Consider the following 18074-nt stretch of genomic DNA (forward strand, 5'->3'; position numbering starts at 1 on the left):
CTGAGTGGGGACTTGTCAGGGATCTCACAGATCTCGGTGCACAGGTGCATCCGCGCCGTCACGGAGGCTTATATGCCTAGGTACCTCAATACATCCATTGCAATGTGGACCGAGCCCACCAGAATGCCTGGGCAGCGGGGTTTGCCACCATCACCGGGATGCCCCGGGTCCAGGGGGTGGTCGACGGGAAGCATGTCCCCCCACGTGAACCTGCAGATAACAGGTCCCTCTACACCAACCGAAAGGGGTTCCACTCGATGAATGTGCAGTTCATATGTGACCATCAGCTGCGCATCTTTCACCTGTGCCCGATACCCAGGCAGTGTACATGACACATTCATCATGGCACACTCGACGATTTCTGACATGCGGTTGGCTCCTGGGCGACAGGGGTATCCATTGCGGTCATGGCTGATAACGGCTGTCCGGAGGCCAGGACCAACGCACACGGGACGCTCTGATCAGCTCCAGGTTCACCAACTGGGGAGGGGGAGGGGAACTGGCCACGCAGACATGGGGAGAATGTACAGACTCCGCACAGACAGTGACCCAGCTGGGAATCGAACCTGGGACCCTGGAGCTGTGCTGCAACTGTGCTAACCACTATGCTACTGTGCTGTGTGGGGAGCACCAGATAGTGTCCCAGCAACCTCTTCACTATCATGCCCAACTGAGGTGAGTGTCTCTGGGATGATGGAGGGTGTTGGAGACAGCTGTGACGGAAAATCACTGTCATCTTCCAACCAGAGCACCGGGGTCTCCTGAGTCTCGAGCAGACGGCTGGTGTCTGAGCTGCTTTCAGCGTTGGTCATGGGGGCTGTGGCACTGGCTGGGGGTGGAGGATACTTGACGGACCCGCCCCATCCCCAGCAGGGCAGCACGGTAGCACAAGTGGGTAGCACTGTGGCTTCACAGCGCCAGGGTCCCAGGTTCGATTCCCCGCTGGGTCACTGTCTGTGCGGACTCTGCACGTTCTCCCCGTGTCTGCATGGGTTTCCTCTGGGTGCTCTGCTTTCCTCCCACAGTCCAAAGACGTGCAGGTTAGGTGGATTGGCTATGCTAAATTGCCCTTAGTGGCCAAAAAGGTTAGGAGGGGTTATTGGGTTACGGGGATAGGTTGGAAGTGAGGGCTTAAGTTGGTGGGTGCAGACTCGATGGGCCGAATGGCCTCCTTCTGCACTGTATGTTCTATGTCCTGTAAGACAAAAGACAAGATGCATGATTAGACCACGGACTGGGGGGCAGTGGGGATTGACGTGCTGTGAGGGTGATCGGACGGGTTGGTACAGGGGGTTTCACTTCCACGCCCGCATCCGAGCTCCAGCTTGGCGACCTCCCGTTCCATACGGCCGCTGACCACATCCAGGACCGTCTGCTCGGCCACAGTGAAGGGGCTGCAGGTCTGGCGGTCCCCCTCCTGTCTTCTCCGCTCCCAGCGGTTGTGCGCGGCCTTCTCCTGGGAGGGGGGAATGGAACATAACACGGTTTAACGGTGTTCCACCTCCCAGGAGAAGGCCGCACCCAACTGCCAGGAACAGGACAAGACCGGAGGGGGACCACCAGAACTGCGGGCTCTCACCATGTCCGAGCAGAGGGTACTGGACGTGCGGCCCAGAGGAAAGGGAAGTCACCGAGGTGGAGTTTGACGGCGGGACAGGAAGTGAGACCCTGCTTAGTTGTGAAACCCCATGACACAAGTCTGCACACCTCCCTCCATACCCTCCCGTCAATAACCCCCTCACCCCCCGCAACCCATACCCCCCCTTAACCCACACACCCCCTCAGCCCACAACCTCCTCAACCTGCACTCGCATCCCCCCCCCCCCCCCCCCACTGTCTAATCAAACATGTCGTCTTGTGTCTTACAGGATCTGCCGGAGATGGGGTCAGTCCATCCGGAGCCCCCAACCCCAGCCAGTGCCAGAGCTGATGCCCCCCAGACAGCCGAGCACTGATGGGGAGGGCAGCCCGAATACCAGCCCTCCGCCTGAGACTCAGGACACTCCAGAGCTCGGGTCGGAGAATGACACTGACTTTCCGTCACAGCTGTCTCCAACATCCTCCACCATCCCAGAGACTATCACCTCGGTTGAACACATTAGTGAAGATGTACCTGAGGCACCACGCAGTCGGTCAGGAACAGCAAGTGGAGGTAGGAGCAACTGAGGGGCCGGACGGTCAGAGGGCAGGCCTACCCCAGGAACCAGTTGCCTTCCAGACAGGTCCCGGGCTTCTGGAACATCCAGTCCCAGCCACAGTGCAGATGCAGTCAGAGACACAGGGACCACAAGAGGGGATGACAGTGGGCATCCTGCAACTGCAGGCGCAGGTGAAGGAGTCCATCCGCGTGCAGGAGCAGGGGGGTGGTGCCAACACGTTAGCATGGCGCATACTCCCGATCCCAGCCAGGTTCCATGGCTGCACGGTGGCTCCAGTTTGCACTGCCAATGCCATGTTCCCCCCCTCCATCCCATCCCCCGGCCCGGGCAGGTGTCCGGGCTGGCAGCCCGCAGTCACTCCATGTCTTTCCTACCTCCTCTCTCTCGCTCAGAAGCCATGATGGCAGGTTTATGGTTTTTGAGACCACAAGTGAACCACGCAGTCGGGCGCTCAGCCCATTGGAAGCACTGAATCTCGGCAGCCCCGGAGAATAGGGTGTCAGGCCCGCTAATGAAATGCCTACTGTACTTTAGCCCTGCGCGGCGAGCGACATATTTTCAGGGTGCCTGAGCAACCCGATTTGGCGTCAAACCAACACCTACCGCAATTTTGGCGTTGGAGGATATTCTCCACCCAATCGCGTTTCGGCAAGCGGAGAATCCCGCCCTTAGCCTCAGAAACGGAAAATTCTGCCCCATGTGTCTTTAACAAATCCGTGCTATCCTTTTTTGTCCAAATAAGGATTAATTTCATCCTTGCCAATAGTCTTTCGTAATTTTTCCACCACTGAAGGAAATTGGCTATTTCTGATAGGTAAAAGGGTCATTGGTTTAGCCATTTTAATGTAAATGCGTAAGCCCAGTTTACAATCCATTTTATACTGGATTTCATCATATAACTTCAAGCATAACTTAGATTACAAAAACACACAGCTTGCAGAATTTGCAGTGGCAAAGCACAAAATTTGAAACATCTAAAAAAGCTAGCTAAAGCTTATGCAACATTATACTGAAGGTCAAATTGACATTATAGTTCATATGAGCTCTGCCATTGTTCAAATGAACAGAATTGCAGAGTTCAGCACATACCAGTTTGATGATAAGAGCAGAGTTTGCATTCCAACACACATTTAAGAATTCCACATGCAACATTTATATTAATTTTAAAAGTTCAACAAGATAATGTTGCACATTGATGATTGACAACTAACCATCCAACCAAATACATTTGAGACCCATCCAAGCCAATCAGCACATTGCAGGGGTAGGGACAGATGAAGTCAGACTGATAACATTCTCTTTAAACATAGAGGTCCAGGCAGACATTTTCCATCCAGGGTCACTCTACACCTTTGACCTAACTACTCGCTATCCTTATTTTGTATTTTCATATTTCCACTTTAACTCTTTTTTTAAAAATGTTTATTAAGAGTTTTTTAACAAAATTTTCACCCTTACAAACAAACCCCCCCCGTAACAAAAAAGAAAGAAAGCTTGCATAGCAAGACATGAACATGGCAAGTCAATATGATACAGAACTTTGTACATTGGATTCCTCCTGTACATGTCAGTTTTCCGGATTATTCATGTATTTATTTTCTTGCTCAAATGCCCCCCCAGAAATCCCCCCCTTCCCCCCCACGAAAGATATCCCCCCCCCCCCCACCCCTGGGTTGCTGCTGCTGCTGTCCGACCTTCATCTAACGCTCCACGAGATAGTCTAGGAACGGTTGCCACCGCCTATAGAACCCTTGCGCGGACCCTCTCAAGGCAAACTTTATCCTCTCCAACTTGATAAACCCAACTATACCATTTATCCAGGCCTCCACGTCCACTTTAACTGTTGAAGTTACATGCAAGCTGTTTTGCTTTAAGCAAAGAACCGGTACTGTATTTTGAAAGTTAAATCTGTTGTAAACCGTTAAGCCAATTATTTCTCTTAAAGTCTTTAGCTGGCAAGGGTTTTTTGAGAACATTTGATTTGTAACCACAAGAAGATTTTAGTCTCTCAATTATAATCAATCGACACAATAAAATATTTTTATTTCGCATCCGAGAAGTGTAACTTAAATTCTACTAAGTTTTGATTTTATTTGGTTATGTTGATGTATAAAATAATAGATTAAAGAGCATTGTTCTCAGCAGATGTATAGTTATTCACTGTGAATCTGTGGACAGAATTTTCCATTAAGGAGATTAAGGGCGGAATCAACCCATATGTAGGCAATATCCGGGCATGTAAAGTGGCGTTTGACCTATCGACGGCAACGGCAACTATTTATGCCATACAGTGCCGCACTTAGTATAAAAAATGCAGAAGTATGTGTTTCATGGGGCAGCACAGTGCTGTGGACCCACGTTCAATCCAGGCCCTGGGTCTGTCTATGTGGAGTTTGCACATTCTCCTCGTGTCAGCGTGGGTTTTATCCCCACAACTCAAAGATATGCAAGTTAGGTGGATTGGCATCGCTAAATTGCTCCTTAATTGGGAAGTAATCATTGGTACTCTAAATTTATTTTTAAAAAGGTATGGATTTCATGTCGGACAGCTGGCGGGCGGGCGGCCTCTGATTCTCCCGCCTTGCCACTACATCAGCGCTGCAATAATCCAGGCACCATATTTAAAGGCCACCCCTGTACATAGCTAACAAACGTTAAGTCAGAGGAAACCACTGGGAAGCCATGGCTGCCAAACCTAGGAAGCATACTGCCCCGGAGTCCTCTACCCTTCTCTCTTTTCAGGCCTTAGCTGAAGCTCATGCCCCGTAAGGAAGCCATGAAGAAGCTGCTGTGCAGTCTTGGCTGTGAGCTCCCTCTCTCACCTCCCCCCTCAAGATGCAGAGCTGCTCTGCTGAGTACACTCACCTTCGAGTTCCCCATGGATTTCTGTTTGCCAGGTGCATGCCTTTTGAATCCAGTCGCACATCGTGCCAGCCTGACATCATGCTGCTGTGAGAGTTCAATTTGATGCAGGGGAATGATTCTTGCATATGGACCCAATAATGACGTGTGATTGTATTATAATGATGCGGCCTACCATTGACAGGGGAGGGGATGATTGTATCCTGCACTGGGAAACTTGTCTAGGGTCTTCTCGCGATATTTTCCAGTTGCACCGCCAAACACTCCCACAACAAACAGGACAGAAAATACAGGACTAAGCCTGGTGCTGGGTGGGAAAGTTGGTGTAATTTCTGCTAGGCAATGAGTTTCGTGAACGTGCATAATCTTATTTTAATTATGCATTCATGAAGAGTCCGGCGAAGCTCATGATGGGAAAAGCAGGAAGTCACAAGCCCTGCCATTACTTCATGAGGTCAAATATCCTGGCACCATATGTAAATGGCATCTGGACACATATTCACTCTTTAAAATAAAAGCAAATCACTGCGGATGCTGGAATCTGAAACAAAAAGAAAATGCTGGTAAATCTCAGCAGGTCTGGCAGCATCTGTAGGAAGAGAAAAGAGCTAACATTTCAAGTCCAGATGACCTGTTGTCAAAGGTCATCTGGACTTGAAATGTTAGCTGTTTTCTCTCCCTACAGATGCTGCCAGACCTGCTGAGATTTTCCAGCATTTTCATATTCACTCTTTGTTGGCCGGGTCTCTGTACTACTCCAATGCAGGTCATCCTGGAGAAGCTGGTAACTGTGGCAAACCACATTCTGGGACATTCAGAATTGCCTTTCATTCATCTCAAGATAAGAACACCACCAACGATACACCCATGGTCGGGCCAATGTTCGCTGTTGCAGTGGTCCATGTTCACCACCTTCTTGAGCTTTCCCCACTGCCTCTTGCTGCTCAGGTCGTTGCTCTTTCTAGCCCGATGCCAACCTTCAATTGGCCCTCCTTCTCCTCATCTGGATGAGAGCTATTACCAAGACAGGATTTCCTGCAGCCTGCATTATCAACACTTCAATGGCTGTGTGAAAAAGATTGGCGTGATACGTTGGGTGAGCATGTCCTTTACAAATTTTCTTCAATCACAAAGCCAACAGGCAAGTTCTATGCCCTTCATCTGGCTTCCATTTGACATGGCATCCCCACCCCACCCGTTCCAGATAAGACACCCTGGAGGATTGGTATGCCTCCCTTTCATACACGAATGTGTACAGAGACATTGCTCTTTGACCAAATTAATGAGAGCCATGTGAAAGAAGCCTCAAGAGTACACTTCTCTGCTCATCTCCATTATTCTCTAAACTCTATAGAGAGGCATTGCATTGGCCACATAGAATGATCAACTGTATGATCCCTTATCAGCCATGACCATTCTCCTGGGAGAATGGAGGTTTGGAGTCATGAGTTTGTTCCCAACTGTGTGCCTTGGGAGACATTCCACCTCCTACCCTTCCTTTGAGTGCAGCCAATGGCAAATGACACAGAATGAATGGTAGCTTTGCACCTTGCTGGGATTTCGATGTTATGAGACCCATGATCTGGGAACAAAAATACTGCAATGCAGGCTTAACCACAGAAAGGAAAACATAATGAAGCATGGTTGGCTTCTAGTTGCCTCACAAAAGTCGTAGTGCTGACTTTGAACCCCACCCACCCGAAAAGACCCTCCTTCTATCTCAAGGATATCAGTGACTGTGATGAATGTAGGAAACGTTAATATATATATATTGTATTATATGTCTGTTTCAGTAGTGTTACTGAAAGAACTTATGTTAAAGTATTCAGATTATGTCTGCTAAAGCTGTCTTAAGGGGCTAATAGCTAGGCAAGCTGTGATGTCACTCATCGGAGGGTTTGGGTCTGCTTTTAGTTTCAGTTTTTCAGCCCTGCCCTGTGCCTGTTTTTAGTTTAATTTTAGGGTTCTGCTCTGGGTTCTCAGACTGACTTCTGAAAGCTTCTCTCCAAGGAATTTGTGAATGAGTTTGTAAGCCTTAGGTGTTAACTTTATTTTATAAGTGGCATTTGACCTGTATGTGAATTTTGCTCAATTGAAATTTAGAAGTAGATAGGAAAGTAAGCTCAAAGACCTTTCTTTATTTTTTTAAAGAACTGTTTAACTGTTAATTGAAAGGCTGTTAATTTTTCCTTGGATGTTAATGGGGTTAACCCTGTGTTAATAATTACGTTTTCTTGAATACCTGTCTTGACCCCCCCATTGGCCAACCCAATGAGACCTTCACCTACCAGACTCTCACCCTTGATGTGCCACCCTATCACATCTCACCCCCATTCTGACTGTGACTGTTCTAGCCCATCACCATTAACCTGAGTTCTCCCACCAGAACTCTACCATCAACACCATTAACGCTGCCCTTTAATACACACACCCTGCCCGAGACACTGTAAACCCCTTTCCCGATGAGCCTGTCTCCCGGTCTAGCCTTCACTCACCCTTCCATCCTACCACCCCCCCTTCCAGCCTTCGCCTGCCTCCCTTGTCCAGCCTTGCCCAGCATTTGCTAACAACGCTCCTTGATGGAAGTCCACAGGAAGGAGAAAGCAACCTCAAAATTGTTGGTGAAGTGAAGCTCAGTAAGTGCATAGCACGTATATACAGTCAGAATAAGCATTCATGATATGTAAATGAAAGCAAATATGGTGCCCGACACTGATCAACGAGAAACCTGACCCGCCTTTAACCCGCCATCAAAATCAGGAGAACAAAATTCCAATTAATTTCCTGCCAGTGGGAAATTGACCTTTTTCCCTCATGCCAAATGTTGTGCCCCCACCCACCACGATTCCCTCCACGAGCAGGAGGGGCAAATTCCACACTGTTTCTTTAATCAAACACAAATGTTCCAATTACAAGAATTGAATTTCAGACAACAGCCATTACTCAAATGCACTACTAACACAATGGGTTGGATTTAATACAAGCATATTGTGGTCAGGCACACTTAATCGCAGGATAGTCCTGCATCAGTCTCCTGGGTGGCAAAAACATCCCTGATTCAACTGACGCAGGCAGCTAGCAGCAGGTTGTCAATTAGGTGCATTAATGAGCCAAATAACACCTATTATCACTGAGCCTACCAAAATGTAACGGTGGCACAGGGATTAAATGGAAGTCACATGGTATTCCCATGCCTCCCAATGCACAGCAAGCACGACACATACCAGTAAATGGGCGGGTGCCTCATAATCATGCATTCAGTTACTCGAGGGAGCCGGCATCTGAAATGGCGAGGGGTAAGGGGCAGAGAGTGGGCCGCTGAAAGCCAACCCTCTCATCCTTGCCTCCAACCCCCTGATCCCCACCCTCAACCCCCTATTCTGCCCTCACACACGTGGCCTGGTTCTTTCGCTGATCCTGGGTCTCTGGTGGGTGCATTGGCGGCAACTGCTATTGCTCCCTCTGTGGGGCTGCTGGCCTTTGATTCGCCAACAGCTCTCAGCAAGTGGGATTTCCAGCACCTGGTCATGAATCCCAGGGAAGGCCCATCTTTGGCCACTTACTGTGGGGCCTCCCCCACGGAACTGACAGAAATTCCATACCTGTTTTTCGACAGGTGGGCAAAGCCCTATTCAGCCTAATAATGCAGGGTTGAAAAGTAAAAAAATAATTTTGTGCAGGTGAACTGAAATGCAAGTAAATAATGCTTGAATTTACAACAATGAATAAAGCAATTTGCATCTGTATGCAGATCAGAATTACCCGGTGGACATTATTGAACCAATAGACAATAATGTAGTATCAAAACAATTTACTTGAATGTTTATTGCTTTACGTGAAAACTAAGTTGTACTCTTACCTTGAATCAACGTTAGCCAAAAAGGCTGGTTGTAGTGCTCTGATGAGATGGTTAATGTATTGAGAAAAACAAGAACAATAACTAGCCAGTAGAAGGTAACAGACTTTACACCAGCTCGACATTTTCTTCTCCAGCAGCGGTTCCAACGACGCCAGCGTCGGCTGAAAAATTAAAAGATGCTGATTACACCGCAAAGAAATTTTAAATACCCAAGCAGAATTTTTAAAAATCTGAAAGCAACACATTCAGAAATATTGGTAGATATCTTTGTGTGACCCATTTGTATTGAATAGTTAATTTTTCAGTCTTGTTTCATCCAAGGACTGAAGCAGTACTTTTAAACTGCACATGCTATGGCATTCACATTTTTATCTCTTCAGTTCAATTAGTTTCTAAGACTGTGCGCTTTATCTATAAACAGTTAGAAACCCCTCCCCATAATTGTGAAAAGATGTAGGGTGGAATTCTCTGTTCCTGAGACTAAGAGTTGACTCCGGTGCAGGATTTGTGGACTTTCACGACAGCAAAATTGGCGCCGAACCTGGACCAATTCAGCGACTGTGGAGGGGCTAGCACCGCCGGCACATGGAACACAATTGATTCCAATGAAAAACAGTGCGGGATTGGCCGGGTCCACGATTGACACTCGGGAGGCTGACCAGCTGCAACCTCACAGACACATTACAATCCCCACACACACTCATCCCAGCCAACAAGATGGCACTGGTTGTGCTGGAGCATGCCCAAACAGCTAATGGGTCAGCTGGGGGGGGTTGACCTGGGGGGACACCGATATGACCCGTGGCGCTAAATTCAGTGGGCTGTCAGCGGTGTGCGCTGCTGCATGGCTCCCTTGCTGGCTGCAACAATGTTGCTCCATGTCCGTCCACCCCTACTCCAAAGCCCACCTCCAGGCCACACCTGCTACTCCCCCTGGCCCTGGCAGGAGCCCCCCGGCCAGCGGCACAATTGTCAGCAAACTATGGCGATGTCGGACACTTTCTGTTCCCACTCTCTCTCCCTCAGCAACCACGGAAAAGCACAAATGTGCCGCGTTGTCGTGAACTCAGCCAATTGGAGGCGGAGCATCACGGAGGCCCCCGAGAATACCGGGTCGGGCCCGCTAATGACATGCAAACGGTGTTTATTGTGCGTGCATTCCGGACCACATTGATGTCGCTGTCGAGGTGCCATAGATTTGCGATTTGGTGTCAAATTGGCACCTGCCACGATTTTGGCGTTGGAACCTATTCTCCGCCCAATCGTGTTTCGCGATTTTGCAGTCAGCCAACGGCGATTCCCGCCAGCAAACTCTAAGCCATTTTGTGATATGCTTAAAGTGTACTTGATTATGCAGAAAAATATAATAAATTTAACTGCGACTCTGGATGCCACCTGCCACTCAGAAATTCATAAAATATTAATTATAAGCACTCAACTCATGAGTTATTAATTATAATTAGAACCTTTATGTTCTGTGACAATAAGTTGGAAAAATATGAATACTATATTAAATCATGTAATTTAAATTCTTATCTATGTAGGCTTGTAGAAAATATCATATTGATATTTGGAATGTAAGTTTAAATTCTTCTTATGCATTTCCTATTGACTTGAATGAAAAACGTATGTCAACACCAAACCCACAACAAAATGCCTAATGCGTTGAAGCAAATACACCTGCCTCCAATCCCACCTCTGACCCATTTAAAAATCCAGGCTTTTGTGTCTACTTGTTCTGGTATTTCAACTGGATGTTAAAGGTACTAAGGCAAAATGTGACAATGAACAGGGAGTTATTTCCGTGTCTTGACCATCCCCATAGGTTAACCAAGAGCATCAAAAATCATATATTAACTGGTAATTTTGTTGCAGCCAATTTTTGATTCAGAATGTCTGCAATATTTGCTAACACAACAAATCACTGCACCTCACAATTTATTTTGTGAAGTGTTTTAACATATTTTGATGATAATGTTACAAAATAAATGTAGTATTAATTTTTTTAAATATCAGATGAAGGCCGGGATTAAATCAGGAAGCAATTCAGTTTCCCTCGCCATGCAAATTTATGCATCGTGAGGAATGTAAGGAATTCCCGCTATTGGGCCACCATTTTGAGTGGGTGGCCCGATAGCGAAATCCCGCGGCTGGCCAGATCCCTCCCACATCACTAAGCAGCTCCCCCGCATCGCGGATCAGCCCTCCACACCCCCTCATGTATCGCAGATCAGCCACCCATCCCGCATCGCAATTCAGCCCCCCACCCCCAGATATTCTGGGTCCCCCCTTCCCCCAGTACAGGGGTGACCCGACCTACCTGCCCCCCCCCCGAGACTCCTGAATAGGGGACCCCCAATACCCCTTGAATAGGGGGATCCCCTCCCCCCCCCCGAGTCCTCCTAATTAAAGGGACCCCCAGAGACCCCCTGAATTGGTGCTTCCCCATAGCCTCTGAATAAGGTGACCCCTCCCCCCAAGACCCCCTAGTTAAAGGAGCCCCTAGAGACCCCTAGCTGAATAGGGGGCTGCTGATCGAGACCCCCTGGATAGAGGGACCCCCGGCAGAGATCCCCTAGTTAAAGAAGCCCCTAGTGACCCCTAACTAAAGGAATCCCCCAGAAACCCTCCTAGTTAAAGGAACCCCTAGAGAGCCCTAACTAAAGGGACCCCCCAGAAACCCCGTAAGGGAGTTACGTGCTGTCAATTTCCAGCTCAGCACTTCAAAATTACTCAAGGGTGAAGGTAGGGGGGGGGGGTGATTGGAATGCATGTAAGTCTCTTTGAGGAGGTTGATGTTTGTAAACATTGTGGTTACAGCACTTCAGAGTTACTCATCCATGAAGGGAGATGAATGAAGCAAGGCTAACAGCTGTGTTTGTGGCAGCTGTTAATCATTGCCCACTAAGAGAAATGAATGAATAGCTTGCAGCTAAAGGATCTGAGGCGTTTAAACACAAGTCGCTGCTTTTTTCTTTCCAGAAATAGACATGTGGTGCTTCCACTGTCTGAGCCAGCTGGCGCATGCCAGTGAGTGTTGCAACAGCAGATTTTTCACTGCCCCTATCTGAATTGCTCTCTAGCTTCCAGACAGAGGTCTTTTTTCTGGGGGATCTGTGGGGGGGACTGTTTAGAGAGGAGGAGTCTATGGTGTGTCCCTTTAGTTAGGGGCTCTCTGGGGGGGGGGTCCCTTTAGTTGGGGGATCCCTTTAGTAAAGGAGACTCTGGGAGAGGTCCTTTTAGTTAGAGGGCCTCTGAGGGGGGGTCCCTTTAGTTAGGGGGTCTCGGGGGTCCATTTATCCAGGGGGTCATTGGCGGTCCCCCTATCCAGGGGTTCTCTGGCGAGCAGGGTAGATCCTGGGAGTGGGCCCTTGTCCACAGCAAGTAGATCACACCCCGCATCTGGAGTATTGTGTACAGTATTGGTTTCCTTATTCAGGAAAGATGTAGATGCATTATAAACAGTTCAGAGAGGTTTTACTGGATTAATTCCAGGAATAGGCAGATTGCCTTATGGGGAAAAGTTGGAGAGGTTAGGTTTGTATCCACTAGACCTCAGAAGAATAAGAGGCAACTTGATCGAAACCTTTAATATCCTGAGGGGTACTAACAGGATGGATGTGGGAGAAATTTCTTCTTGTCGGAGAATTGAGCGCCACTTGAAAAATAAGGGGTCATTTATTTAAGTCAGAGATGAGGAGAAATTCTTTCTCTCAGAGGGTCGTGACTCTCGCAATTCTCTTCTTCAAAAGACAGTCAAAGAAGAGTCTTTGAATATTTTTCAGGCAGAGATAGATAGATTCTTGATCAACAAGAGTGTGAAAGGTTATTGGAGGTAGGCAGGAATGATGGATTAAGGTTACAATCAGATCAGCCATGATCCAATTGGATAACGGAGCAGGCCCGAGGTGCTGAGTGGCCGACTGGCTCCTAATTCGTCTGTTCGTAGCATGGATATGAATTTGGGTGTGTAACAGGAAATGGAGAGTGGTGGTGAATGGTTGTTTTACAGAGGTTGGTATGGCTGTCAGCTTTTGAGGACGAGATCTTCACTTTTAATGGCACAGGAAACCAGATGGCAGGAAGTTAGCTGCCTGATTCACATTTAATCTCACAAAGGCTCCTGGAAAAAGCATGGCAGGGTTACCACCTTGGCCATTAAGTTTAGCTCAGGGTTTAATGATTGTTCTGCTCTGGAGATTAAGTGCTGTGCTGAGTGGGAAAGTCTTTTAAATTTTTTTTTTAAATGTTTCCAATTAAGGGACAATTTAGCGTGACCAATCCACCTACCCGGCATATCTTTGGGTTGTGGGTGTGAGACCCATGCACATATGGTGGGTACGTGCAAACTCCACATGGACAGTGAACCGGGGCCGGGATCGAACCAGAATCCTCGGTGCCGTGGGCCGGCAGTGCTACCCACTGCGCCAACATACTGCCCCACAGGCGGGGGAGTCAGTGCAGCAGGTCAGCAGGTCAGCTTGCCGTGCCTGATCGTCTGCTTTTCACCCCATTATGCATGCATAAGCGAGCAGCAAATCGTATCTCATGACGGGCTGGCTGGTATTAATTCACAATGCTATTACTTCAACTGGTCGCATTTCCAGGTGCCATATTAAAATGGCATTCGCACATACATTCACTCTCTGCAGTGCAGGACCTGATGGCTCCCAGATGAGGCAGGCGCTCTGCTGGAAATTCAGGGACAAGGGCCTGGAGAGACTAGCGGGAAGTCCTCTCCCCCAATATTCGGAGGAGGTCCAGCAATCTCACCACCAAGGAGGAGGTCACCAGTGCAGTCAGTGCCTGTGGACCTCAGAAATGGACCGCTCTCCAGTGCAAGTGGTTTAGTCAGCCTTCTCCTCACTTTCAGCTCACACTCTCAGAAGGCCAGGCATTCACAGGGTTACAATCCACAGTGATTTCACACACCACAAGCACAAGGGACATTACCACTGATTCTCTCACACACAGTTCAACATTTTCATCTCTTGTCACATCCTGGGCAGTTCACGTCTTCAGCCATTACATAGGTTCAACTCAGCACACACAGTAGGTATGCATGCTTATCATTTGTATTGGCATCTGTCCTGCTCACAGTCTGTCCATCTGTTGTTATGCAGGACAAGATCGCCTGCAACACCAGGGAGAGATCCCAGACAGTAGGGGGGAATGCCTGAGCTAAGGCATTCACCACCTTTGAGAAGCAGGCAGCAAAGCTGAAGAGTGAGGATAGAGACTGTTCCTGTGCAAAAGGCAATATCAGCGCCTCCCAACAAGCCAATGAGGGTCCACCCTCTGAAACTATCAGTGCTCTTTAATGAAGATGAATCTTCAACCAATCACTCGTTATCTCTTCTCTCTATTACAGTCACAAGCAAAAACAGGCAGAGGCACAGTCAACCAGTGCATCAGGCCCAGCTCATCTTGGATGAGGATCCTGAAGATCCACTAGATGTAAAGATGCCACTGCGTTCACCTGCTCTCCACCAGCACAGAGACACACACCTCTGTGGGACTTAGTTTTAGAGCAGGCTCAGGGTCAACATCTGGTGACAGCACAGATTCGGCTCAACAGAAGGCGGAGGCAGTGATAGCCAAGGTGACCGATACTCGGGAGGACTGCTGAAGACCAGACTCCTGCTGAGTCCAAACCCAAAATCAAGACTCAGGAATCAGCCATCAGAGAGATGTGGAGCTCCAAAGACAGGGAGGGGTATAGCAGGCACGGTTGTCAGAGGCCATCAGCAAATTAGAACGGAGGATGGATAAGTCCATCCACTTTCAGTCTGAAGTCATGGCACCAACGTGCAAGCACATCGAGGCCACCACTGGAAGGGTGGCAGCTGCCATGGAGAACCTAGCATTTTGTGCCAGATATGCACTCGGACCTGAAAACCATCACTATAGCCATGAGTGGGATCCATCAGTAGCTATGCAGGAGAGGGTGGACGCACCTCGATCTCCCTCCAGGAGCTGGGACCCTGGAGCTGTGAAGCAACAGTGCTACCCAATGTGCTACCATGCCACCCAATGTCTTAAATTGTATCACAAATTATAAAACTTTAAATATAAATGCTGCATTATGTCAATGTTAATTGAAAACAGCAGTTCTGTTCTTTCCTTATTACACACATTCCATAAATGGAATTTTCAGCAAAGCAAATGATGCCTCTAATCTTCAGCAACGATGCAGTGAAATAGAGTTTCACAATAAACATAGAACATAGAGTGCAGAAGGAGGCCATTCAGTCCATCAAGTTTGCACCGACCCACTTAAGCCCTCACTTCCACCCTATCCCTGTAACCCAATAACCCCTACTAACCTTTCTTTGGACACTAAGGGCAATTGAGCATAGCCAATCCACCTAACCTGCATGTCTTTGGACTGTGGGAGGAAACGGGAGCACCCGGAGGAAACCCACGCAGACACAGGGATAACGTGCACACTCCGCACAGACAGTGACCCAGCGGGGAATCGAACCTGGGACCCTGGCGCTGTGAAGCCACAGGATTAGCCACTTGTGCTACCGTGCTGCACAAAGTGCTGCCATCAAGTATTCCATTATCATAGATTGTGTGCATCAATTTAAATCATAGTTTGCTACTTTCCACTAATAGAAATTGAAGCTGAAATGTTACAGAAAAAAGGTACTGACCTGAACTTTGACTTAGAAATTCGGATACTGTAATGTAAAGAAAATATGGAAAAAATTAACAAATACATTTCTGAATTTGAGAGCTTCATAAGCGATAAAATAAGACTATACGCTAAACACTTTATTCAGTTGTTTTGTACTGATTATACAAAATGTTATTTGTATACACTGAATGACTACTAAATTGAAGGGATAATGACATCTATGGCACTTACGTCAGCTTCATAACACTGAAGAAAATACAGATTGTTGGTGTTGTAGTTTAGTGAAATGTTTTTCTTCCATCTTAATGATCTGAGACTGGTCATCAGCTGACTATCTTGAACCAATTCAGTTACCGTGGTTAAAAATGGTGAAAAACATTGCACAAGTTCCAAATAGTGGGTGCATGATGACAATCGAGTTGTGCCACTTTCTTTGAGACTAGCTAATTAATATTATTTATACTCCTTTTCAGGCTTAGGATTTATGAAAAGTTGTAGAAATTTCTGTGGCTGAAACCTAACAGCTCAAAATTAAAGGGATGAGGCCAATTAAAAAGTGGTGGCTTTGTATAGTGCTTTTAAAAAATTGGGGCCTTCTTAAAGCCTTGACTGGTTAAGTTGTACATATGAAATATGTTAAATGGAGGAAGTAGTAATTTCTGTGAAGATTGGAAACTTAAGTTTGTGGCAAAAGATAGCAAAAATGCTGGGCGGGATTCTCTGTTGGCTGACGCCGAATCGAGAAACGCGATTGGGCGGACAATAGTTTACGACGGCAAATCGCGACGGGCGCCGATTTGATGCCAAATCACTATTCTCTGTCACCTCAACAGTGGCATCAATGCATTTCAGAATGCACTTACAGTAAACACTGTTTGCATGTAAGTAGCGGGCCTGGCCCAGTATTCTCTGGGGCTTCGCGATTGTCCTCCTCCGATGGGCCAAGTTTCCGACGCGCGGTTCACATGTGCTTCTTAAAAATCATGAAACCGGCGTCATGGCTGATGAGGGGCAGTGAGAGGAGCTAGGACACAGAGAGGAGCGACTGTGGGTTGCTAGGCCGGACACTGGCCGGGCTGGTTGGGGTGGGGGGTGGGAGAAGAGGGGGAATCCCTGCCAGGGCTAGGGGAGGAGGGGTGACGGGGGAACAGGCCGAGTGGCCAGGGTGACCCCCATGGGACAAATTCCCTCTAAATCCCATGCCCCTTACCTTAAATCTATTCACCCTGATTATTAACCCTTCTACTAAGGAGAAAAGTTAATTCCTATCTGGTCCTTCATAATTTTGTTCACCTCAAACAGCCGTCTTTGCTCTAAGGAAAACATCTCCAGCCTAACCAGCCTCTCATCATAGTCAAACTATGTTTTGAAGATAAAAATTGTAAGAAAAGCATACTCATTTGATCAATCATTAGACTGGAGTCAGCAACAAGACCTTTAGGAAAAGTTCCCTCTCTGTGGACTTCTCGCTGGCAGCCATGGTGTGAGCGGTTGCACATTTGGCAACTTCCGCTCGAGGCTATTTTTGTTTAGACCTTTTCCCTGTTCGGAGGGTGGATGTGTGGCTGCAAAAGGTGTAGGGTTTGCCAGAGGGAAGTCTGACTCCACTGGTGGGACTGGTAGATGGATACACAGACCAGGGGCAAAATTCTCCAGAAACGGCGCGATATCTGCCGACTGGCGCCCAAAACGGTGCAAATCAGTCGGGCATCGCGCCGCCCCAAAGGTGCGGAATGCTCCGCATCTTTGGGGGCCGAGCCCCAACCTTGAGGGGCTGGCGGAAAAGGCCTTTGGTGCCCCACCAGCTGGCGCGGAAATGACATCTCCGGGCGGCGCATCCCCGGTGCCGGAGATTTCGGCAACCGGCGGGGGCAGGATTCACGCCAGCCCCCGGCGATTCTCCAACCCGGCAGGGGGTCGGAGAATCTCGCCCCAGAAGTGAGTCAAGAAGAAGGGAGCAGCTGGAGCAAGAGAAATGTTATGCGCCACAGCTTAAGTGGTGGAGAGTGCAGGACCTGCGCTGCCTATCCAATGCTCAATGGACATGCTGGTGGACTTCTTAAACGAGAAATTCAGCCAGCAGAGGAGAGAGGCCCATGAGGGTCTAGCCAAGGCTGTAGACCTGTTGAAGTCGGGAATTGACCGAGTGGAGCAGAGCATGGAGTCCCAGGGTCAGGCCATCCGGAAAGTGGAAGAGCAATTGGGTTTGTTGGCCTCCGAGGTGGGAGTAATACGCGAGATCCAGAAACGGCTGTAGGAGAAGGTAAGGACCTTGCGAATCGCTCCCGGAGGCAGAACTTGAGAATTGTAGGGATGCCTGAAGGCATCAAGGAAGTGGACGCTGCCACATATGTGGCTTGAATACTGGAAAAGCTGATGGGAGAGGGGGCCTTTGGCCGGCCCCTGGAGGTCGACTGAGCGCACGGGGGGCTAATGAGGAGGCCGCAGGTGGAGGGGCCGCCGAGGGCAATGGTGGTGCGTCTTCACCATTTCCTAGACAAGGAAAAGATCCGGAGATGGGCAAGGCAGACGAGGAGATGCACGTGGGAGG

At 48.3% G+C, this 18074-nt stretch overlaps 1 protein-coding gene across 1 annotated transcript in view; it reads right to left on the reverse strand.

Annotated features, from left to right (window-relative positions):
* cacna1db (calcium channel, voltage-dependent, L type, alpha 1D subunit, b) overlaps positions 1 to 18074 on the reverse strand; it is a 1216201-nt gene that overhangs the window by 439968 nt on the left and 758159 nt on the right. Inside the window, exons 12-13 of the mRNA XM_072472487.1 lie at positions 15540 to 15566; positions 8881 to 9041 (exon numbers count right to left, since the gene is read on the reverse strand). Coding sequence (XP_072328588.1) covers positions 8881 to 9041; positions 15540 to 15566 — 188 coding nt within the window. The remainder of the gene's footprint in view (positions 1 to 8880; positions 9042 to 15539; positions 15567 to 18074) is intronic.

This window comes from Scyliorhinus torazame, chromosome 13 (assembly GCF_047496885.1).
Source record: "Scyliorhinus torazame isolate Kashiwa2021f chromosome 13, sScyTor2.1, whole genome shotgun sequence".
Classification (NCBI taxonomy): Eukaryota; Metazoa; Chordata; class Chondrichthyes; order Carcharhiniformes; family Scyliorhinidae; genus Scyliorhinus; species Scyliorhinus torazame.